Genomic DNA, 26781 nt, shown 5'->3' with positions numbered 1-26781 from the left:
CACTGTCTACAACACCTCATCAAATAGGATAGTTGTTACATCAGTAGAAAACGCTTCAATATGCTATATTTAGTACCTGCCGAACCGGCTCATATCACAAATTAACAATGCCATCCGTCTAAAAAGACCATCTTGTCGTAAAAAATATTATATTTCAAATTGTGTTTCTATTGACAATAATTATTTTTCCTTTTTATATCAGTCACATCTGAACAGTTTAAATGTAGATTTAAAGGACAAACGAATCCGTAAAAAATAAGTGTATACATATGATTATCTCGAAATAAAAAGTTATGTTATAAATTCTAAACATTTCTGTGCATTTATACAGTTTAAGCTGGTTTATTATGCAGATTAATTGGGATGTGAAAAGTTTTTACAATTTTCAGTCTTTTACCTAATATTCTGTATTAGTATTTCTATGCCAAATATATAATATATAGCATAGAAATACTAATACAGAATATTAGGTTAAAGTCGTAGATATGGTTTCCGCAATTGAATCGACGTATTAGTGTTTCAAAGAAATTTACATGTTGGAATCTTGGTTCACTTTGATTGTGTTGAAAAGATATATCTATTTTTTAGTAACTGGAAAATGAAAAGGAGATAGTTAGTTATATCAAAATATTATACAACATATTCAGTTATTTTCCCCATATTGAGCTGAGACAGGTTCAGTTGGAATAGTAACCAAAAAGGAACACCTCATCATATCAGTCAGTTAGGAAAGTATGGAGAGCATTTGTAAATAAAATGTTCATTTCAAGAAAGTTTGACATTATTCATATCTCAATTTATATCTACCCTTACGTTAGATAACGCTTGTATATTTGTTTTTTTTTTCATTATGGCTTTCTATCATCTAATATGCATAAATTGGTTTTCCGTTTTAAAACTTTTTATTCGAAACGTATCTTCATGAAGTTAACTGTTTACATTAGTGACAAGAAAGATAACTCTAATTTACCAACCGGAAATAAATGTCTCGAGGTAAACAAGAAAAGCTATCCTAGCTCGCTGCTGAGCAAAATCACAAGAATGTAAGATATAATTTTAATGTGCTTGCCACATCGAGTGGGGGTTTGGCTAGGCAAATATGTCACTTGCACCACATACCATGTATTTACCTACAAACAGTTTGGGTAATATTGCCTGATGCGGTGTGATGAATAACAAAGGAGCAGATGTGTGTCATACTAACAATACTTGAGTAGGCCGATCAGATTGATTTGTTTGTAATGTATATTAACATTCATTTCTTTGACCACTAGCACTAGACGAAGCTGTCAGTCAGCTATATCAAAAAGACAAGAGTTGATACCATCTTATTCCAAATAGGATTGGTTTAGTTTTATTTTGTTTAACTGTTAAGGTCATTTAAGGACGTGTCTCCATGTGTGTTAAATATGCGTGCATGTGTAAATGTGTGCCAGATACAGGGTATGTTGGTTTATGTTCCTCCTTGTAATAGCGCGGATCTGATGCCAATATTAAAGTGGTAATTCTCACTGAAATACCATGCTGCAGGCACCCATGCAAGCACACCATTCTGCCCAGTCACGATATATTGACAACGGGTGAACCAGTTGTTGCCATAACCCTTAATACTGAATGCTAAGTAGGGATTTACATCTACAATTTTTAAGGACTTTGGTATGTCCCCGCCTGGGGACAGAACCCACTGCCTTCCTCACCAGAGTGAACGTTCAACATAAGAAATAAAAGGTAGATAGAAGTAGACAGAAATACAAAGATCCAACTAATTGCAATGGGTGCAGCAGATTTATTTTGGTCGCTTTTGTGTCCCCAAGTAGAGGGCACAAAAGCAAATCCCCAATTCTGTAGGAGGTTCCCTCATTAGTTGTCTCTTATGAAACATGCAGTGTGTAACAGCAGGTGTTTTCTTTTCACGATTCCGGACCTGCAGGGGTCCCAGATAGGAAAATGAGAGAATGGACATATATACTCCCATGAAATATTTGAAATAGAAATAACTTGCAATCGCAGAATCACTTAAAGTACTGATAATGAGTATTTCACAAGTATCGGCCAAGAAGATAAGTAGCAGTGCTTTGGACAAGATGTATAAAGGAGGGATATGTCGATCACCGACTCCTAGTGAAAATAAAAAATATATCAAACAGCTAGGGTACTGATCATAAGTTTCATAAAAGTAATTGAAAAACTAATAGGCAAAGTTCTTAAATATTGGAACTAACTATATTTATCTTAATTTGAAAAGGGGACAATTTGGACGAATGGAATAAAATGAAATCAGAAAAGGGGCATAAATCCAATAAAAATGTCAAAACTAGATAAATACCAATATTGTTCAAGTAGGTATGTAATCACCCTCGATACTCCGGGGGTTAGGTTCTCTTTCGCTCTCTGCACCCCTGGAATAATCCCTTAGGGTGGGAAAATACTTTAAAATGGCATATTTTGAGTTGTTCCTTCAGATGAAATAATTATACCTTGAAATATAGAAATAGTTCAACAACCTATTGGAATTATTGAACTAAGGGTGCAAAATCGAGTCTCCCTCCTATATAGGGAGAGCTGGCAAGTATGGAAGTTTCACAAAACTTGGTATCAAAGGTAAGTAGTGGTACATCGACACTATCTTCAGTCTGCAGACAGAGGTACAGGCAGTTGTATTTTATATTTTCTATTACTTTTGTTTATAAACACCTATCTATCCATTGATTAATCATTCTCAGATATATCATTTAGGCATTTCTTATAATGTGTCAGGCTTTTAATCAGAATTGTTTTAAAAACAATTGAACGACTTAACCACATATATAATGTTCTCATGCATTCTCAAAAGTTGAAACTAATTATATTTATCTTAATTTGAAAAAGGAACAACATTACAAATGAAGAAGAAGTCATCAAAACATTTGAAGACCTCCTTGTAGACAAAGAACTTCTAACAAGTAACTTTTTCATTGTCCCAGAAGAGAAAATTTTCATGAAAGAGGAAGAACGAGAAATCAAAGAGGACACCAATGAACAGAAAGGTGAAGACGCTGAAGATGTAAAACATGTGAAGGAAGAACTGTCAGAACAAATCACAGACAAAGAGAATGAAACAAAAGACACAGATGGTGAAAGTAATACAACTGTAAACAATGGCCGGGTGGAGGCTTTGAAGGCCATAGAAAAGAAACTAGTTGGACTGTATTTTTCAGCAGGCTGGTGTCCCCCTTGTAGACAGTTTACACCCTTACTGAAGGACTTCTACGAGGAAACTCAACGACGCAGTGCTCCATTTGAAGTGGTGTTTGTCAGCTGCGACAAAAAGGAGGAGGACATGGCATCATACTACAGAGAAAGTCACGGCGACTGGCTGGTTGTTCCATTTGGAGACCAACTCCAGGAGTAAGTCTGCAGTAAATCACTTAACCCCGGATATAGCTTAATAATACAAACAAAAGACAAGGCTCACTCCAGGAGTAAGTCTGCAGTAAATCACTTGACCCCAGATATAGCTAAATAATACAAACAAAAGACAAGGCTAACTCCAGGAGTAAGTCTGCAGTAAATCACTTGACCCCAGATATGGCTCAATAATACAAACAAAAGACAAGGCTAACTGCAGGAGTAAGTCTGCAGTAAATCACTTGACCCCAGATATAGCTCAATAATACAAACAAAAGACAAAACTAACTCCAGGAGTAAGTCTGCAGTAAATCACTTGACCCCAGATATAGCTCAATAATACAAACAAAAGACAAGACTAACTACAGGAGTAAGTCTGCAATAAAACTGTAGACCCTTAGTTATAGCTTCACAAGGCCAATATAGGATTTATTTTCAAGACAAACTCCAGGAGCAAGTTTGTAGTAAATCTCTATACCAAAATTATAGCTCCATACGACCAATAATTAAGTGACTAGTTTTCACAGTATGCAGTCAAACCTTAAACTCATTTACCACTGATATTTCATAATGGACTATTCCAACCTTTAAATTGGAAGAGTTCAAATGTGTCTTCAGGGGTTAATGAGTTAAAGAGAGATAATCGAGTGGGAATTATAGAATAATTTGATAGGAATTTAAGTGAAGCAGGAAGTTACATGTGGCAAAGTAATTTGGTATTACATGTACTATACATGTGTGCATCCACATCGTATGGCAATTTTAAGAATGATTTTCATTCGTAGCAATGCAATTGCATTTTGTAATGGAGGCATTTTTTATAAAAACATATAACAATTTAAATACGATTATCATCTCCAGGCCTTATATTATAAATAAAGCAAACAACTGTTACTTTTTCAGTGATCTGAAGACAAGATTCAACATCACAGCTGTGCCAAAGTTAATCATTGTAAACAATGCTGGTGATGTCATAACCTTGAAAGGCCGCAAGGAAATCCAGGACAAGGGTATCGTCTGCTTTAGGACCTGGCAGGAAATCGCCACATTCAGAGAGAACAGGTCAAAAAGTCAAGCATCAGCTGCAGGCCTTACAGACTCGAAGGAGGAAGAGGGAGATAAATCGACGCAAGCTTGAATTTATTTTCAACACACAACATATTATTATGTTTATGTAGCTATTCATCACAATGGATAAAGATTTGTAACATACTCTCAACACATTTGTCACCATGGCCATGAACACAGACATCAAACGACAACAACAGGAAGGGTACCAGCCATGCTACAACATATTTGATATCGCGGTACCACACATGCCATATCTAACGACAACAGCAGGAAGGGTACCAGCCATGCTACAACATATTTGATATCATGGTACCATTCATGCCATATCTAACAACAACAACAGGAAGGGTACCAGCCATGCTACAATATATTTGATATCGTGGTACCATACATGCCATATCTAACAACAACAACAGGAAGGGTATCAGACATGCTACAACATATTTGATATCGCGGTACCACACATGCCATATCTAACGACAACAGCAGGAAGGGTACCAGCCATGCTACAACATATTTGATATCGTGGTACCACACATGCCATATCTAACGACAACAACAGGAAGGGTACCAGCCATGCTACAACATATTTGATATCGTGTTACCATACATGCCATATCTAACAACAACAACAGGAAGGGTATCAGACATGCTACAACATATTTGATATCGTGGTACCATACATGCCATATCTAACAACAACAGCAGGAAGGGTATCAGACATGCTACAACATATTTGATATCGTGGTACCATACATGCCATATCTAACGACAAATGGCTCACCAACAAGTTGAACTTAATGTAGACAATGCACTTGTAGGGTTGAAAAAGATGTTCTTTGAACTACGACTTCGAACCGATTACTTTCATACCTTGTAACCCTATATGGCAAAATTAAGATCATTTTAAAAGAAGATTGTCAATATTTTTATCAAGAGTTGAACAATAATTTTACACCATCAGTAGTTCAAGTATTAGGAGGATCCATGTTATAAAGTTAACTGTCCATTTTATCATGTTTGATGCATCCTCGATTTCCAGGGGTTACGTTTCCTGTAGAGAGCGTAGGAGATCGTAACCTCTGGAAATCTAGGATGTGTTTGATGATGCCACTGGCATAATGATTATCTTTTTCTGAAAAGGAAAGTCACTTGCCCAACTGTATATTTGATAAATTCAGTCAGGTACTTCCTTTTGCTCCTTTGCTGGGAAGGGAGAAAAAAATGTTAAGAATAAATAGGCTATAGTTTAAGAATATATGGAATGTTGATCTGAAAATTGAATGGATGAAATACTTGATGGGAAAAATAACAAAAGGCCCAGAGAAACTGTAATTCTCACCTGGATATTTAAGTAAGCATGGCAAAATATTATCATTCAAATACAGCAATTGCTTTTCAATTGACTTTCAGCATCCAGGGGGCTAACACCCTTCTTTATACATCATTTGATTTCCTGATTCCAGGGAGGCCCCTTAAGTAAATTTGGTTGAAATGTGACAAACTATTAACGGAGGAGGAGTTGGCTTGCAACTACTTAAATTCTCAGATTACACTGTTTTGTTCACAGTCCCTAGGGGAGCTAGTATTCCTTAACCCTTTCACCACTGTAGACCAAAATGGACTTTTCCAGATCAATGTATGGTAGAGTTTATAAAAAGTTACATAGGGGTGAAAAGGTTAACACAAGAATTGATTCTCTTGTCAAAGGAATCAAGAATGCTTCATACACCATATGAATTAGATACGGAGGGGATTCCAAATGTTTTCATCTATTTGTTTTGTCTGTTTTCCAATCCTATTCTTTTAAAGGATGTACCTTCTTGGAAACACAGGTTTTTACTTTACCTTAAGTCATGTTAAGGGGATACGCTACCAAACATGCTATTCCTGTAATTTGTGAGAGAGTTTCCTCCCTTAAAACTCCCATTTAATTAGCATTTTGTTTCTAAATGTGTCATCAATAAATTACTGTACACTGGGAAACATTTGCCAAGTCAAAGTCAAATATTCACCCTTGACAGTTGAAATCTATGTTCACCCAGTGTTAATTTCGACCTTCACATGTGATTATACTATACATGGTATTCTGTGTACTACTTTTTTGCTATTCACCCTCATCGCTGAGGGCAAAAACAGACAAAAGTGGAACTGCAGCAAATATTCCTGGTAAATTGTAACTATGTCTTAATACCTTATAAAAGCAATTTCCATATTTTTTTTTAGTGTAGAATTCTTTTGTAAATTAGATGCTGACTAGCATAAGGTAGTATATATCTTTAAGTACCTGTCTTATATGTATGAGTGATATTCTATACATTACATAATGATATAAGTTACACATAAATTCACGTTTGTGTGGGAATCTGAAATGACTTAGTGTAATGTTAATTAAAAATATCTCACATATTGTCTGTAAGTTAGCTATAAAATAGCATCAGTCAAATGAGTCATGGCTTTTTTTTATATTTCTAAAGACACCCAGTACTTCAATTTAAATTAAGTTTAATCAGATCTTGTTTTTAAGTTTTCATTTGATACTTTGTAGAAGCACAGTGCATGTAGTGAATGAAAGATATAAAAGGCAAGATGTTTTAACTTAGAAAGTTTAGAAACCCTACTTTTAACGAGATATATTTGAACATACTTACCATTATATTTTGGAATATTTTTGTACCGATTTGTAAAAATAAAATATTTAAGGTAATATGCATTTTGTGTATCAGCAATACAGGAGACAGTGTGTAGCAGTTGGCAGAGTAAAATATACAATTTCCAATCAAAATTCCATTTATGCTATGTCTGGTAGCTGAATTGATTTGTTCTTGTTATTCACAGCAGATATTCCAATAAGACTGAAATCTGGACATATTTGAGACATTTTACAATCTGGACATATTTGAGACATTTTACTTAGATTTCTATTGTATCCCAAAACAAAAGGCCCATGGATCTGTATCACTCTGCTGTTATCAATGCTATTGGCAAACACATCTCACATCTTTGACCTTCAAAGTTGGTCAAATTTCTTTAAACAAATATGACAGCAAGCAAACTTAAGGCTTAATATCATAACTTTTCATTTGATGAACAATTCCGACAGCCCCTCACTCCAGCATGCTATATGTCAAGTATAATCATGATACTAGGCATGCAAGTTATTCTGAAGTTGTTTTATAGGTTTTAACACCTTTAATTTGACCACGGTTGCCTTGAAAGTGGGTCAATGTCATTCATTTGAACAAAAGTTAAAGCCAGCATGCTACAGTCCAATAAGTATGACCATAGGTTTATTGGTTATTCGAAAGAAGTTGTTTTAACACATCTGAACGATGCAAATTTAAAAGAGAATCTTTGAAGGTCACATATGTGAAATGAATAACAGGTAAGTAATACAAGCCCATTGGGCCTCTTGGCTGGCCTTTGTGTTAAAAAAAAACCATGTTTTTAACCCAACTGCTGTCATCAACTAAATCTATGCATAGGTCAGTGTTTCTAAGTATCCAGCATACTCGCAACAAAAATAACAAAACTATTGAATTATTTTAGTTATTTATTTGACATCAGTTCTATTCCTAAACCTAGTAACAAGTGAAACGATATAGCATGACTAACACCACTCTCACTCCAGCCACTCCGCGACTAGGTCAAAGGTCAACACCCTGAAGGTAAGAGGGACGGACATGTAAGACTTTACTAATCTGTTCATCAACCATCTAGTGCTACATCTAGTGGCAAGTTTCTACAATATATACCATCATTATAACAACATTCAGCTACTGTTTCAAGTTCTCAAGGTCACTGTACATGCTTTGGTATAAACTGAAATACGTGATACAATCATCTCCTCTTTGATTTTCCAAAATAATTCTTGAAATGACTTGATATTAAGGTGTTTTTATAAATCTTGTCTGAAAATGAAAGTGGCTGTTTTTAATCAGTAAACATGACAAATTAATTAAAAATTAACAACTGAAGACTAATACTGGCATTAAACCTTTTGGTTGAGAACTTGTGTTGTTAAACAGCTTGAAGTTATATTGTACCGTCATAATGCTAATACTTACAGTGTAGTTCAAATAGCTGGTTCACTACTCAAATTACTTATTGGTAACTTATATATAGGTACATGATGTACAATGTAATTACCAAACTTGTTAAAGTCAAATTGATTACTGGTTAACTAGGCAAAATTCACTTCTTGATACTAGTCAAACCGGCTTACTGTACAAGTTGGATATGATTACATCATATTACATTTAAATCTTATTATTATTTTCTTTCTTTTGGTAAAAGCCATTTACATATACTGTAGGTCTACATAGAATAAGTATTTGTCAACCTTTTACCACAGGGGTTTGTTAGGCAAGAAAACTTTCGACATAATATACATATGGTTTATAATCGTTGTCTTATAGATTATTTCTTACCCTGCAAAGCCTAGGTCTGTGTACTGTTCAAATGTTGATGTGCATCTCAGAACTATTATGGTGTACAAATAGTTTTTATCTCAGAACTATTATGGTGTACAAATAGTTTTTATCTCAGAACTATTATGGTGTACAAATAGTTTTTATCTCAGAACTATTATGGTGTACAAATAGTTTTTATCTCAGAACTATTATGGTGTACAAATAGTTTTTATCTCAGAACTATTATGGTGTACAAATAGTTTTTATCTCAGAACTATTATGGTGTACAAATAGTTTTTATCTCAGAACTATTATGGTGTACAAATAGTTTTTATCTCAGAACTATTATGGTGTACAAATAGTTTTTATCTCAGAACTATTATGGTGTACAAATAGTTTTTACTCTTAACTAAATAAACCATCCTTATCAAAGTGTAAAATAAAAGCATCAGAAATCTGGAAACACAAGTGTTTTATGTTACTGATACATGTATGAACACAAGTGTTTTATGTTACTGATACATGTATGAACACAAGTGTTTTATGTTACTGATACATGTATGAACACAAGTGTTTTATGTTACTGATACATGTATGAACACAAGTGTTTTATGTTACTGATACATGTATGAACACAAGTGTTTTATGTTACTGATACATGTATGAACACAAGTGTTTTATGTTACTGATACATGTATGAACACAAGTGTTTTATGTTACTGATACATGTATGAACACAAGTGTTTTATGTTACTGATACATGTATGAACACAAGTGTTTTATGTTACTGATACATGTATGAACACAAGTGTTTTATGTTACTGATACATGTATGAACACAAGTGTTTTATGTTACTGATACATGTATAAACACTGTTTTATGTTACTGATACATGTATAAACACAAGTGTTTTATGTTACTGATACATGTATAACAGCTCTTTTTTGTTTGCCTTTTTACCTCAACATAAGTAACATTTGTGTTCGTTTGAAGTCCTCACAACCAGTGATAATTCTTTGCTTAACCTTAACACAAATGAGGTACAAGTATAACGTAGTAAACTTTGTTACAGATCTCGTATATACCAGGTGATAATAGCTTCAGTTATTTCATCTTCATTTGATGAAACGAATTCTCCATCATCCTTTTTAGCACAGTAATGTTAATCAGTAAACTAATTAAACTTTTGTACAATGCTCATGGCAGTATGGGAAACGAAACAACCTTCTTGAACATGAAATTAAGAGAAAAAAAATTAAGAAAAAAATCCACAATTATCACCTTGTAAAAGTGTTCAATATGTACCCATGACTATATAATGAAAATCATATTTTGTTTCACACTATTATGATTTCTGCAGTGTTCCATGAAGAGTGACAATTATTTAAGTTTTGATTTCAGACACAGTTTAAAAGTAACACAAAGTGGTCGACCACTGGCTGTTCTCCATTTGTGAATTGTAAAAATTAAAATGAATTTTATTGATTATTAGGACTTACAGGACAAACCAAATTTTTTATGAGTATTATGACATACAAAACTTGTCAGATGCATTATATTAGGACATACAAAACGTGTCAGGTGTATTAGGATATACAAAACTTGTCAGATGCATTATATAAGGATATACAAAACTCGTCCGGTGTATAAAATTGCAGGTCAATCCTCAGATACACATAACATACTTTCATTCTAAAACACTGTTTTGAATGCTGCTAAAATTATGGTGTGTTTAGTAACTCGATAACACTAAAAGAAATAATACTCATAAAAGAATTAACACTTAGAACATTTTGTTATTGCTGGGTGTTTACATATAAGTGAACAATATTAATAACAACAATCAAAGCACCTATTAAACATGGGATCAAACAAGCCGACTCGATGAATTGAAGCAAGGAATCGTACTGATGATAGATATGTTAAAAGAAGACCTCAGTGCAACACTAGATAGCAAAGTACAAATTAGGAGTTTCTTTCATTTAAGTACACCACAACGTGCTTTTAATGTTTTGGATAAACTATGTGAAAATCTAAACGTAGAAAGAGATCCAATTCCAAATGTCGTTGTTTTGATTTGTACCGTTTATTTCTCTTTCATTAACAAAATAAAACATGAGAAAGGTGACAAAAAAGAATACTGTAAGTAGAAATGTTTCCTCGATTCATCTTTCAAGTTTTTTGTTCAATGAGAAATACTAAACATACCACAGGAAATCAAATGAGGAGGTATGTGTTCAGATAGCTTTTTTTGGCAACTTTTTCACCAGGTACTGAAATAAACAGCTCCCTTGATATGTGACTTATATAAAACATATATATATATGCTGTAAGTAAATATATATAGAAGTAAAAGTCTCGTGGAAACACCTGTATTAATACAGGATGGGACTAACTGCAAGATTTACAAGCGGACAGCTATGGAATGCACGACATCTGCTTTTACAAAACTATGGAAGCGATACAATAAAATTATAGAAGGGGATATAGAGCATATATAGTAACAGTGTATCAAATATAATAATAATGTAAACATCGGATAATTGATTGAATATGCCACGATATATCAGACTAGGCAGTATCACAAAAAGACAATCACAAATGATTCACCAAATGTACAGTAACTAAGCATAAAACTCAAATAAAAATGCAAGCTTAACAGGTGACCTTATAGTGACACAGGGTTCACCACAACGTCATCTCATGACCTTGACCTTTCAATATGGTGGACACGTCCATGGCAACAACCAGACAGGGGTGCACGCTTAATAAGCTCAGACCTCTCCCGCTGTAAACAGTTTCAGAAGAAGTCGTCATACGGTCTGAGTTACCATAGAGATGACCTTAACAGTCAAAAAGTAGGGTCATGAGAATCTCGTACAGTGACAATGGGTCTCACTAAGGAAGTTCAGGTTCCTTATTTTACATCACAACAATGAGACAATTGTCTATTTAAAAATAACATTATATTTCATTGCTTTTCACCAGTTCTTTTTGAAGTGTTGACAGAGATACATACTTAATACCTCACAACCATTTTTTTTTTTCCAAAAGTGTTCTTGTAGGAGCCTCAAAGACACAGGGCCATCAACGTAAACTAAAGTTTTTTATAAATTTATTCATGTGTCATTTCTACCAATACTTTTCAAAGTCCTTTGCAACTTTCTGAAAAAGAAAAAGAAAGAAAAAATGTCAAAACTTAAAATACATGTACTTCAACACAATATCTCTCTACATAGACCTAAAATCAGAGTAATCTTAATAGATTCTAAAAGAATAATTGTGTGGTTAACAAGCTTCAAAATACAGAGAAACGCTTAAAACATGCCATGAACAACATCAGTTACATTTTCCCATAACTCTATACAATATTTTCTTTTCTTTATAATTTCCTAGTGTCACATTAGAACTGGTATCTCAACACTAACTCATGTCCTCATTATGACCTTCGATTCCATAATATCTGCTGTACCTAATGCATTATCTTCTCTGTATGCATTTGGTGTTCGAAGAGATAACATGGAATTTTTAAATGCAAGACTTATTTATTGTTAATTAGAACTTCACAAAAATAATTAACACAGGAGTATGTTCATATTAAAGTACCCTTGTTAAAAAATATCCAAAAGCACAATTTTAAACAACTGTGTTCTGCAATTTCCTTTAAAATATTCTAAAACTCCTAGTTAATGTATAGACAGGAAAACGTTTGAGTATTATAAATGCGACTTGGTGAACAGATTTCTCTAGTCAGGCCACTCAATACCTTTTGTTAAACATAACTTACATTTGGTTCGTCATTGGGGGCATACCGCTTCACAGGGATTCCTTCTTTGTTGACTAGGAACTTAGAGAAGTTCCACTTGATAAAACTAGGAAACAAAAGTAAGACAGTTTTTCACTACTGCTGTAGATAATGGAGGCAGAGTATATATCATCATAACACATAATATGTAACACAATATTATTTCTATATATATATATATATATATGCTAGTGATATGTATACATTATACAACTGATTCTTCTTCTATGACTTCCTAAGTGAAAAGAAAAGTTATTGTTGAATGGAATGTATTTGGAAATGCTTGTGATACTTTTATACCTGTGAAATGTTTGACATAGTAGCTACAGATGATCATGAACACCTAGAAAAGGCCTTCGAGTCAAACAGCTGATATCATCCAAACCACAATGATTAATTGTATATAGAACTATACAGTATGACAAATTTATACAAGAGGCCCAGAGGGCCTGTATCGCTCACCTGGATACCAAAGCAATCATGGCAAAATATTCTCCAAATGAGATCAAGGCAATATGCCAGACCCAAGGCCAATCCTTGTAGCATATCTGTACATGTATTAGATTTTTCATGCCCAGAAATTTTATGTATGGTTATGTGGTGGGGATCTCAACTGTTTCCAAGCTTTGACTCAGAAACTAGGTCCCTAGGGTTGTGGCCAGACCCTGGGGTCCATTCTAATATCGTGACTGCATTTGTCTCTTTTTGCCCAGCATTTGTATATATAGTTTTGGGGTGGGGATCTAAACCATTTCAAAGTTATGACCCAGGGTTAAGTCTCCAAGGGTGGGGCAGTCCCCAAGGCCATCCTGGAAGCATATGTGCAATCATCTTTTTATACTCAGCAATTGTGTATATACCGTTATAGGATGGGGCTCTCAACTGTTTCCAACCTGTGACTAACAAACTAGGTCCCTAGGGGTTCGGTCAGACCCCAGGGTCTATTCTGATATCATGACTGCATTCGTCTTTTTATGCCCAGCATTTATATATATAGTTTTGGGGTGGGGATCTCAACAGTTTTAAAGTTATGGCCTAGGGACTATGTCTCCAAGGGTGGGGCCAGACCCTATAGCCATCCTGGAAGCAAATGTGCATTCTTCTCTTTATACTCAGCAATTGTATACCATGGTTATATGGTGGGGATCTCAACCATTTCCAAGTAATACACTTTTTTTGGCCCCACCCCTTAGCCCGGGGGGTCAGCCCCACCATTTGTATAATTTTGAATCCCTGCCTCCCATAAATGCTTCCGACCAAATATGATTGATATCCATGGCATAGTTCTACAGAAGACGTCGTTTATAGCAATATAGCCAAGTTGCCCCCTTTTTGGCCCCGCCCTCAGCCCCACCATTTGTATAATTTTGAATCCCCACCACCTAGGGATGCTTCCAGTCAAATATGGTTGATATCCTCTCCTTAGTTCCAGAGAAGAAGTCGCTTAAAGCAATATAGCCAAATTGACCCCTTTTTGCCCTGCCCCTCAGCCCCCTTTGGGGTCAGCCCCACCATTTGTACAATTTTGAATCCCCACCACCTAGGGATGCTTCCAGTCAAATATGGTTGATATCCACGGCATAGTTCTACAGAAGAAGTCGTTTGTAGCAATATAGCCAAATTGCCCCCTTTTTGCCCCGCCCCTCAGCCCCCTGTGGGGTAAGCCCCATCATTTGTACAATTTTGAATCCCTGCCTCCCATGAATGCTGCCGACCAAATATGATCAATATCCATGGCATAGTTCTACAGAAGACGTCGTTTATAGCAATATAGCCAAGTTGCCCCCTTTTTGGCCCCGCCCTCAGCCCCACCATTTGTATAATTTTGAATCCCCACCACCTAGGGATGCTTCCAGTCAAATATTGTTGATATCCATGGCATAGGTCTACAGAAGAAGTCGTTTGTAGCAATATAGCCAAATTGACCCCTTTTTGCCCTGCCCCTCAGCCCCCTTTGGGGTCAGCCCCACCATTTGTACAATTTTGAATCCCCACCATCTAGGGATGCTTCCAGTCAAATTTAGTTGAATTCCAATCAGTGGTTAAGAAGAAGTCGTTTAAAGAAATTGTTGACGGACGGACGACGGACGCCACAGTATGGCATAAGCTCACCTTGGTCCTTTGGACCAGGTGAGCTAATAATATAATGTTGATGTATTGATGGTAAATTTTACAATACCATTTTACAACAGCACTGCTATTTTTATATTTCCTAGGTGAGTACAATTAAGATCACTTACTCCCCTAGAGTTCCCCCTTCCATGTACAATCAACATCACTTACTCCCCAGGGAACTTCCTCCTGCCGTGTACAATAACACTTACTTTCCAAAAGTTCCACTTTGCTTCTTTTTCAGGTAGTTGTACAGGGGAATAGCATTGCTGCTATTCACATCAATCTTGGCAAACATGTCGAACTCCACTTTATATTTATCTGTTGCAAAAGCTTTTATCTCTTCATTCGTCCCTGGCTCCTAGAATAAAAGTTTATCTTCAAAATACATAACAGGGCGACTCTCCAGATATCGTTCAGTTGATTGTAACTTATCAATATACATCTCAAATTTACATTCCTTCTTGACAATGATCATCCTCGATACTACAGGGGCTATGCTCACTTTCGCTCTCTGCACCCCTGGAATATGGCACATCTTAAGTGAAGGCTCCGTGTGCATCAGCTTGTGAATGAGACGAGAACACTTGTCTGATCCTTTGATGTACATCGAAAGAATCTGGCAGTCGCGTAAAATTGACTGGCATTTGAAGTTGGGTGTTGCTCCACTGTATTCTTCAAAGGAACCAGTATCAACCCAGCGATTGGTCAGGTTTGTTTGCTTGAGACCAATCAAATGTCTAGCTGTACGCCTTCAATTCCACTATGACATATTCCAAGGGTGCAGAGAGTGAAAGTGAGCATTATACTTGAGTATCGAGAATGGACAATGATTAAACCTTATACAGGAGGAAGTTAACAAAAATACTTACAATTCCTAGTTAAACTATAACAGAGAATGTTAGATATCAGACTTACTTGTGTGTGGCTAGCTATAGGTTAAACTAAGAGATCATAAGCCAAAAGTGTGACTAATCGAGAGATTGTTAGCCATAAGTGTGACTAATACAAGAGATTGTTAGCCAACATACTTACATTTATTTGTGACTAAAGTTAAACTATGATAAACTATAAACAAGAGATTGTAAGCCAACTGACCTGTCCACCAAACTGGTTACAGGGAAATCCAAGGATCCGCAAGCCCTTACTCTCAGCATACTGTGCGTGCAATTCTTGTAGCTGAGTGTAGTTCTTGTCTGTGAAACCTCATTTACTGGCCACATTTACGATGAGAACAACATGGCCTCTGTCATTCATAAAATAATGATATTACAATGTATTCATTCTAAACAGAGAATAACTTTTACATTAAGATGAATTCTCCAATACTCTGAAGTAATTAAGAAATATGAAGTTTTCTGTAAACTAGGTACCCATAGCTGTTTCCTTTCTTTTATCATACCTACCTATGATTTGGTTTTGGTTCATCGCATAAAATGGTCAGAGTTATCACAAACTGTTAATTTAAACAATTTGTGTGTATCAATTAACTGTATGTTGAAGTACTAATGTAATTACGTTTCAAGGAAGATTCCTTTATATAAGATTTAAAATCTTGTTGCCAGATCCTATTCCTATATACCTGTGTACTTGTTATATATGACGGTCACGATTGAAATAAAATACTGTTTACACCAACATGTACTTAATTTTACACTCATCATATATGAGAGATTTCTCTTTTCCAGATAGAAGTTAGCCCTATAAATAACTGATCATGACTACACACCAAAATTAAGACAAATAAGACAATATGGTCTATATTCCTTTTGCATGTTATTTTCATTTTATTTTTTCAAACCACTATTTACAAAATAATATTTTAAAGGTTCAAGTGTAACTGTTAAATAAACAAACAACAGCAAAATCTTTTCTAAAAAACCTACCCGGTAAGTCTGTTTTCAAGTTTTTCTATTTTTATTTGAGAAATCAACGCCCAATTTCAAAACTAGAGAAACCAAGATTCCTCCCCCAGCTTTGTTTATCTACATATTCAAACTTTGTTTGCAGGGGGTATGATACCTCAATAACAAGTCCCTTCCTTCATGCACACATATGATGTTCTTTCTCTGTGCAAAGTTACAATAAAAAAATCCAACTTAACAGTTAAGGAGAAGTTGTACATAATTATAAGGGTTCTAGATCCGGAGCAAATATTTAAGTTTCAAGGTTTCTAGATCTGGAGCAAATATTTAAGTTTCAAGGACATTAACTTGAGGAAAAATAATTGAATCACAAATTAAACATTCCATAAAAAGTTATCCACATTTTCTTTATGTTACAAGAAATCTTTAAGGATGGTTTCCTGCATTGGTGTGTGTATGAAGAATGACTTTGATGAATAAATTGAATTCCAAATAACATCAATATTTAACATTAAATTAGGAAATTTTATATCACATAAAACTTAGATATAGATGCTGAAATAGTTATTTCCATTGAACACCAAAAATGTTATTAACAAGTAAAAGAAAATTACTACATACCTGTATTTTTCCAGAGATACCTCATTGCCATCTATGTCTTTACAAGTGAACTCATAAATAGAGGATGCAGTTTTCCAGGAATCAGAATTATTGCTGGCCTGTAACATGGTACATTTTGTACATGTTAAACGTGTAGGTATGACAGCTCTTCCTGTATATATATATATATATTTACCAGCTACATTTGTCATTATAATATTTATATAAACATTTATACACTATTTATCAACTACTATCGGTACATATATTGATATCAAATATAACTTATTTCATGATTAACATCAAATTATACACATTTGATAATTTTAATGTGAATGTACCTCAAGTCTGTTACTTTTAAATGCAAAATGACTTATTTTTTCTTCTTCTTGTAACAAAATGTAACGTGCATCATAATTAAGTTCCCTTATCCAATATGAAATTAAGGTACTAATGGCAATTACATGCTACAATAAAGTTTCTAAGCAATTTATGAAATACTATACTTAGCAAATGGCCTAAATACATGTATAATAGGATGAATTTGTCTACACAGTAACAAGTACATGTGTCCTCATAACACGACGGGTCCATTCCGGCACTGAACAACAGGAGGTAAATACAGAGTTGGAACGTTAACTGCTTTCTAATTGATACTCTGAAGATGAGGTACACCTTCATATACAAATACATGTATGTAGTTTCTTTTCACAAACAGAAGCAATATATTTACATCACAGTTTAAGAGCATATTTGATAGCAACACAAACGCACAAAGAACTATTTCAATATTACCTGGTAGTTCTTGAATATATATCTTATTAAAATACATGATCTAAGATATGATAATCAATAACCATTATTAAAGGTGCATCATACTAAATTTTATTCAGTGAAAAAGATAATTTTAGTGATACTAAAAGCAATTGTTTAAAGTTATATAATATATACACATGAATAAAATTTGGACCATCAGGATTTGTATAAAAGGTGCTGCACACAAAATTTTATTCAGTGAAAAAGATACTTTTAGTGATACTACTGATCAGTTCAAATTAATTGTTAAAAGTTATATACACACTGTAATATATGCACGTGAATCATCAGGATATACACGTGGACCATCAGGATATACACGTGGACCATCAGGATATACACGTGGACCATCAGGATATACACGTGGACCATCAGGATATACACGTGGACCATCAGGATATACACGTGGACCATCAGGATATACACGTGGACCATCAGGATATACACGTGGACCATCAGGATATACACGTGGACCATCAGGATATACACGTGGACCATCAGGATATACACGTGGACCATCAGGATATACACGTGGACCATCAGGATATACACGTGGACCATCAGGATATACACGTGGACCATCAGGATATACACGTGGACCATCAGGATATACACGTGGACCATCAGGATATACACGTGGACCATCAGGATATACACGTGGACCATCAGGATATACACGTGGACCATCAGGATATACACGTGGACCATCAGGATATACACGTGGACCATCAGGATATACACGTGGACCATCAGGATATACACGTGGACCATCAGGATATACACGTGGACCATCAGGATATACACGTGGACCATCAGGATATACACGTGGACCATCAGGATATACACGTGGACCATCAGGATATACACGTGGACTATCAGGATTTGTATATAAGGTGCAACACACTAAATTTTACTCAGTGAAAAAGATGATACTGAACAGAATGTACGTGGTATATTTGACTACCACATTTTATTTACTACATGTAATATAATTAAATGTCACTATGTGTTGTCGACACTTGCATTTACTATAATAATATAGCTGTATGTTTTTATAAAGACGACAATGATATTGCAATTGCTAGCTTGTTAACACACATACCCTTTGCTCCTGTGCTGATGGAAACATTAACAGAGCTATAATTGTACCGGTGCTGATGGAAACATTAACAGAGCTATAATTGTACCTGTGCTGATGGAAACATTGACAGAGCTATAATTGTGAAGTCTAACCAAAGGAAATTAAAGGAGCAAAAAGTCATGATCATGACAAGTGAAAAATATGGGTCACAGTAACTTAAATTTGATCCATATATATTGATGTAGTATCCACATATATTAAGTTTAATTCAATGACTTTCAGACATACAGGATGTATTTGAAAGACAAATGCTTAGTATGACAAAAGTCAGGTGCACTGAGAGATCTACATAAAAGGCAAAAATCAACATCAATTGATGTGGCTCCAGCAGGTACATAACAATGTACATTTATGTACTGTATCTAGGGCTTGAACACAAGGTAGTCCAATCTTCTGTCTTCCTAGAAAGGCTTGATTTTTTTTGTATACACACCTTGGTATGAAAGACCACACAGATATGTACCATATGTGAAGCACTATAATGCATTAATTATGATCTTTGCCAAGTCAAGTTGCCTTGAAATTTCTATAACAGTTTATGATCTATTTGTTTGGGTTTTTATAACCTCACAAACGGCCAAGTCACTTGTAGATGATTGGGCCTCTGAATGCACTCATATGTAGGCCACTTTAAAGTGCAATCTTACTGAAATGTCCTAGACTGGACAAGGTAGCATGACGCTACACCTAGTCACATGATACTGACAACAGATACACTAGGACATCAAGCAGAAATTAAAGCATCAAGTGCAAAACTTAGGTTTATCTTGATGGGGGACATAGCAGAATTTGATTCTTTGGAAAATAGCAGTTATTTTCTTTTCATTGAAGGATATTTCAAGACACTTTATTTCCATTTTTAGACAATAAAATGTACATAAATTTTATCATAAAAAATGTTTGAAATTTGTAAAAAAAAATGTATCAAAATTCCTGCAAACCAAAAGAGGCGACTAAGTGTGGACCCCCTGCTGTGACTGTTAGATCCATCTCAGTGTTGAGAGGTGACTAATGAGACATTCCATAGCAAATTGGAGATTTTTCACATTTACCGGGCCAGATTTCCACATGCACATGTTCCACGTTTTTGATATCTCTCGTTGACTCACTTTATATGATAGTGCATCTTGGGCAAGAATAGGTCCTCTACATCAGCGTTCCTTGTCTGGGATGCTCTCAGCTTAATTGCTGCCTTCGGCTGTCATTAGCCGAGGGGACTATTGGTTTTATATAATAGCTATATTTATATCGCTCCGAAAATTTGACAACCTAAACTTGTCCACACTGTTGGAATTACTTCTTTGCCCCATATATAAAAGAATATATAGACTTCAACGCACACAATATTTCCTTAAAGATCCCTGTCCCACTGTAATCAGTTTTTTTTTTTTATTAATACTGTATATATACAGTAATCTCCCCTTAATTTCATTTCAGCTGTAGCACAGTTGGGTAAGAACACTACCGGTAAGGGATACATAACAATTAACCTTAAGTCCAGGGTTCGAATCATTGTCTAGCCCCACTTCAATTTTACATGCAGAACACTGTTGTTGATTATAGTTTTATATTTCATCTTTATTCTTTTCTTTTTGATAAAAACTCTTTTCAACAATATTTATCAAGGCCTAAGCTAGTCATGGATCCTTAAAATCCAATCCATAGACCCCCCCCCAATAAAACAAATTATATTTTTGATTTGTGTGTGACTTCATGATATGTGACAATGTACAGGTACAGGACAAACTTGAAACACTGAATACGCTACATAGGAGGTTCAGTAAATGGGTCAGTTCACTCTGAAACACCCTTAGAACTTCACACCAGGGCAGCCAGATTGAAATAAGACTAGGAAAATGATGAGAATTTGAAGAGAGATGAATGGTAAGAGTGTGAAATATTCGAGAGATCAGACTACAAGTATAGCAATGTCATATACTATACTTAGTGCAGACAGTTACTGACAAGTACACTCCATATATACATACCCCATTACCCTGTATGTAACAGGCGATAAAGTTGTGTTAATCAATAATATCATGAGAAAGTCATACAAATTTAATTTTAAAAAACATCATAATACAGGTAAATACCACATGTACATTAACCTATGTTTAACATGTAATGAACAGACATATGCATCATAACTTCCTGTTAACAGGCTTGGGATAGTCTGTACAGTTTTATACATAAAAACATATATTTACATCTAAACTTTCCACATGACAGATGCAATTTAATACACAAGGTTCATAACAGTTTATTGAATAATCATGAATATACAGTATTTCAATAGAACAAATTAACTACACGAGTTAAGAACCAGATATAATATTCATAACTCAGTGATCATAACTCAGTGATCATGAATGTACGTGTTATTGGTTAATCTATTCTTGATCATCATTCTTTTAAAAAGGGTTCTATCTATAAAGTGTGAACACCAATTACATACGTAGCTAGCTAGAAAACCTCACATCTTTGGATTCCTCTGATGTAGTTGATGTAGTGCTATTACTTCTATTTACTTCTAATCAGTTTAGAATATATGTCATCTCATCTTTTAGAAGTACTATACCAGGTAATTCTAATCTTTTAAAAAGTTGCCTTTACTCAAAAAATTCAAGAGTAAAATTATTGAGTTTTTTTCCAATAAATAACAATTTTACTAACAGATACCAAACACTAGCCCTAGCTATCTGATACTGTACGTGTAATAACTATAATAACAACTGAAAGTATGTATTTGTTTGGTTACCAGTGTCCTGTGACTATATATAATGACACAGAAGTGTGAATCAGTGCATCAGTTAGTAGTATATACAGTATATATTAATGTATCTAAATTAGTTAAAGCTGTCTGCGTCAAAGGTGTGAGTTACTCATGGAAGCGGGGCGGGCAGATGGATGAGGGGTGGGTGGTGGGGTGGGCAGATGGATGAGGGGTGGGGTTAGGGTGGGTCTTTTGTTGTGTCATCTAGATCTACTTAGTGGAGGCATTTAAGAATTGAAAGTTGTTGTGCTGCCCCCATTGAAACACCTCTATTGTTTTTTATATCCAACCTACTCTTTCTTTCTGACAGTGTCTCCCTATAGACAACCACCTTTTAGACTAAGCCTTTGGCGTTGTAAGGCTGTAACACCCCAAACAAACCAACATCCAAGCATAATCCCTATCTGATAAGGATACCAACATTTACTAAACCTGTGCCGTATCTGATCATTTAATATAAGGATACCAACATTTACTAAACCTGAGCCGTATCTGATCATTTAATATAAGGATACCAACATTTACTAAGCATACATCTGATGGGGATTTTTAAATACACCAACACTAACAAAGCATAAACCCTACAAACAGGATATATTTGAAATATCTCATCAGATGTATGCTTAGTAAATGTTAGTATCCTTATATTATCAGATAGTGATAGTGAGCGTGCACGTGATAGCCACAGTAATATATGATGAAATGTTCATCTTATGTTACCGTGGCTATCATGCTCGGCTACTCAAGTGTCCCATCACGATCACTATGTAATGACTTGGTTATTATTAAAGTTACCTAGGGGTGAAAGGGTTAATATATTGGTCAAAATTTGGAGCAACATTTTGAGACATATGTATACACTGTATATCAATTTCCAGTAAATGTTTTTCAATCAATAGATAAGGGTTTGAGTGAAACACTGCTTGTCGTAAGAATAAATCTACTTAACAAATAGTCTACGTTTAATGTACACATATAAATACGACAAAAATGCTTAACTCAACATGGATCAAATTAAATAGAACTGGAACCTACATGTACATGTATGCAAATTATTTCCTCAATAGAAAATTACAGTAATATGTTCCAAGGTTGAATTCATCTTAATTAACAGAGTAAATAAGAATATTTATTGAATGAACTATACTCAAATATTACAATTCAATTTCATATATTCACTTTGTTTTGTAAAGTTTTACTATAATAATAATATTAATTGCAGTGAATAATTGGGGTGTGCAAAGACATTTGAATATAATACCATCTTCCTGAGTTTCAAGCTTTTGGAAAGCCTGACTGAATTTTCTTCACTTAAGCAATTTCATTTGTACACGTGTCCCTTAGTAATGTACATAGACAAATGTGGAGAATGAAAGTCTGTACAGTGATTAATGACAGCTTCTGTGTGGCTAAAGAATATATGTATTGTACTCTACGCATGCACCACTAATGAGTAAAGATGACCTAACGATAACAAATATATGTGGCAGGAAGCACTTGATCCCACAGTGACCCACTTACCAAGTCAACATGTACACGTCCATTACAACATATCCAAGGCTAAACACACAACAGTAAAAATAGTAGCTTTTATCAAATCGTAAACTTTCCTACATCCTAATTATGTGTTTTGTATATATATAATCATGTTTTTTTCTCCTGGGATATTATGAAAAATACTTAATTTATTTCTTCTGTTACAGTATTACTTATTTACCATTCTTTTTCTTTTTTAGATTATCTGTATCTATGGAAACTACAATGTTTTTGGGGAAATTGATGGGTATATCAAAAAACCTATTGTCATTTTCAGTATTTAAAGTTATTTTATAATGAGTAAATATAAACCTACATTGCAAACAAGATGACTTACTTTTCTTCTACAATTTGAAAATTAAATAAAATGATAAGACAGATAACCAACCGTAATGAGTTTGGGGACCTTTTTCTCCATCAACATTCAGATATTATATCTAGAAAACCATGTTTCTCTTCAGAATACAAATTACATTATTCCTGTTTCCGATTGAGAGAACTACATTATGATCATGACATCACAATGGAAAATGTTGTCATAAAGCATCGTTATTTGAAAATGTCACAAATCTAATTACAGATTGACCAATGAAATAACTTCCACTTTGTATGTTACCCACTTGCAAGTAACCAAAAACGTTAACCAACTATATCAGGTTTATGAATTCAGTCAGAAGTGAAGAAACTTATAAAGGTTGTGGGAAAAATATGTTTTTAAACCAGGTTTCTTCATATTATGAAATTATGTAAAAAATATATTAAAAAAATGAAAATTATCATGACCTTTCATATAGCCTGCAGTCCAATTCTTCCCCAGCTGTTACTTAATTAATGCATTATGGTTCCAAATTTCAATGTAACAATCACAAAATAGGAAATCACAACTCAATGCCTATATTTCATGTACATGGATTATATTAAGGTAATAGGATTGTGTCGCCATTTCTCAGTAGAATTTCTTCTAATTTTGTAGTTATAAAGAAAATTTTCTGCCTTAAAAAGTATTGGTTGTCAGAATTTTAAGGATTTTAAATGGAAATTTATGTAAAAAGGAGTGAATTATGAAAAAAAATGAAACACAATTTTTTGCAATATAATGTCAATAAACATGATACTGACATAGATTAGTATTGCATTAATATATATCAATTTCATAAATGCTGAAATTGTGTAAAATGAATTATTTATAAGCGAATAAAAATTGACATTTTATAATAAAACCATATAAACATAGTAATTGCATGAAAGAGTTATCGTTCTTGAAAAACTCCACAGTAGTGAAATAGGTACCCGGTTTCCTGAAGTACAGAAAAATGGACACATGTGACTCATGGATTAAAAAACAACTGAATTAATGCCTAGATTGCTTTGAAATACTTTATATTGAAAGAACATACTGTTCTGTCAATAATAAACATACAATATTCATCAGTTTAATATTAAACATTAAAATATGCGGAAATTGTGATACTGTCTCCCTATATTGGATTTTCAACTAGGCATGTACTTCCTAGTTCCGTTTAATAGCAATACACTCCTATGACCTTAACTGTTTAAATCATATTATAAACTTTTTTTTTTTATTATCAACTATATATAAAACATACAGACCCTATTGGTACACTGTCACATGTGTAGTATAATTATCTGTGTGGCAATTATTCATGCAATACACAAAAGATTGAAGAAAGTGTTTAACATGACCAAATTAACAGGTACACATACTCTATATATATGTGATACATGACCGATCGTACCAGGTTTAAATATGCATAATCATTATTGTATCACTGTATAATTTTAATAGGAAACATTATGGACAGATTTAAGCTTTTTTGACCATATAAATATTTAACTGTATATATAAAATATATGTGAATAACTTTTGAAGTAAAATTTCATGATAAAGACAGAATTTAAAGTATTCAATTTTTAAGTGTTTTGTCAGTTTTCAAAAGTAAATCTAAGCTAATTTCAAACCTTTTAACCGTAGATTAAGCATTTATGAAGTGTTTAGGCAAATTATTCCATACATCAGATGATCTACATTTCTTTAAGTGAGGTAATGATTCCTCATGTCTAAGCCACAATGTTTTCTATAAAACGTTATCTATGTCTCCCTTGTTATATTTGTGATGCACATTCCATTGCAAACAGGTTTGCAATTTCCTTTTTATGTACTAGATAACTAAGCAGTCGGATTTCCTGTTACAAATAATAGTTTCCTGATGATCATTATTACTAAACAAAAACCAAAGGTCATCGGAAATAGATAGTTTATTGCATCATGGTATGTCATGTTAGTTTACAGGTCCAGTACACTCTGCCTATTGAGCTATATAAAGACCTACGTATACATATATAGAGCTAGCTATATTCACCTACAAATTATAGCTTGAACTAGATAATTTCTCAGATTTCAATTTTCATTAAATCAAAGGAAAGTCGCATAAAACAATAAGGTTTAAGGTAATGTTGACTGTAAAAATTTCCGATTTTTTTTACATCATTATTATTTAAAAAGAATATTTAAAATGTCTTTTGTTATCAACCTAATAATAAAATCTTCTTTTAAAAGCGACTTTGTTTCGTTTTCCTTCAAAAAGGAAATCACATGAAAATAGCTCAAAAGACCTATCTTTTTCAGATAGGTCAATAAATAGAGCTATTATAGGTCTTTACAGCTACATAATGTATACTGTATAGCTCAAACGGCAGAGTGTACTGGACCTGGTTTATATTTCATATTATGGCGAGTAACTGTCTACTGGCTGAAGCATGCATGAACAACAGCGCGGGTCAGATTTTCTATGCGTTATATAATCAACCCGCATGCTCATTGCAACAGACGATCCAGGGCTACATTTTCTTTCATCAGTTCTAGTACATATTGATATCATATTTTCTGGGTTTTTTTTCTTTCTGTCGAGGTCAGTTTCACCTCTGTACTACAGTTGAAAGAGATGTCATTTTCAAACAGTTGTACTAGCCTAATGGTTAAATGAAACTTACCATGGTTGCGTATGGGAGCCTCGTCAGATAGACCTTTGATCTCTCCCGTACTTGAGTCAATAATGTCCTACTCAACGTTATAAACAACATACGGCCTGTGCTGTGGTGGGTTCAGGCGTGACATGAGGTATTTTCGTAATTTTAAATTTTAAGTAATGTTCTAAAATCAGATAAATCCAAATGACTGAAATAATATGTTATGTCGACGTTTTATCTACAACAAACTAAGATTATTTTCCTAAGATGTACT

General features: G+C 34.2%; 3 protein-coding genes across 6 annotated transcripts in view; 2 read left to right on the top strand and 1 right to left on the bottom strand.

The window, feature by feature from the left end:
- The first annotated feature begins 969 nt into the window (after positions 1-969).
- Positions 970-9011, top strand: LOC110445163 (nucleoredoxin-like protein 2). Its single transcript, XM_021489610.1, has 3 exons — positions 970-1043; positions 2869-3387; positions 4291-9011. Coding segments are annotated over exons 1-3 (756 nt in total). The 5' UTR covers positions 970-1041; the 3' UTR covers positions 4526-9011.
- A 1934-nt stretch (positions 9012-10945) lies between these two features.
- On the bottom strand, positions 10946-26673 carry LOC110445160 (glutathione peroxidase-like). Of its 4 annotated transcripts, XM_021489602.1 has the most exons (8): positions 26532-26673; positions 23505-23543; positions 21199-21207; positions 17275-17372; positions 15887-16034; positions 15001-15149; positions 12659-12743; positions 10946-12036 (listed from the first exon to the last, which is right to left on the bottom strand). In XM_021489602.1, the coding sequence occupies exons 1-8, from the start codon at positions 26619-26621 to the stop codon at positions 12004-12006; spliced, it is 651 nt and encodes a 216-aa protein (XP_021345277.1). In that variant the 5' UTR covers positions 26622-26673; the 3' UTR covers positions 10946-12003. The 4 variants fall into 4 exon arrangements, with proteins under 4 accessions (XP_021345277.1, XP_021345278.1, XP_021345279.1 ...); XM_021489603.1 differs by lacking the exon at positions 21199-21207; XM_021489604.1 differs by lacking the exon at positions 23505-23543.
- The window catches only part of LOC110445162 (DNA-directed RNA polymerases I, II, and III subunit RPABC1), a 42654-nt gene continuing 36810 nt past the window's right edge, over positions 20938-26781 (top strand). Inside the window, exon 1 of the mRNA XM_021489607.1 lies at positions 20938-21094. Coding sequence (XP_021345282.1) covers positions 21092-21094 — 3 coding nt within the window. The 5' untranslated portion in view covers positions 20938-21091. The remainder of the gene's footprint in view (positions 21095-26781) is intronic.

This window comes from Mizuhopecten yessoensis, unplaced genomic scaffold (assembly GCF_002113885.1).
Source record: "Mizuhopecten yessoensis strain PY_sf001 unplaced genomic scaffold, ASM211388v2 scaffold2091, whole genome shotgun sequence".
Lineage (NCBI taxonomy): Eukaryota > Metazoa > Mollusca > Bivalvia > Pectinida > Pectinidae > Mizuhopecten > Mizuhopecten yessoensis.
This window is presented reverse-complemented; position numbering and strand designations above follow the sequence as displayed.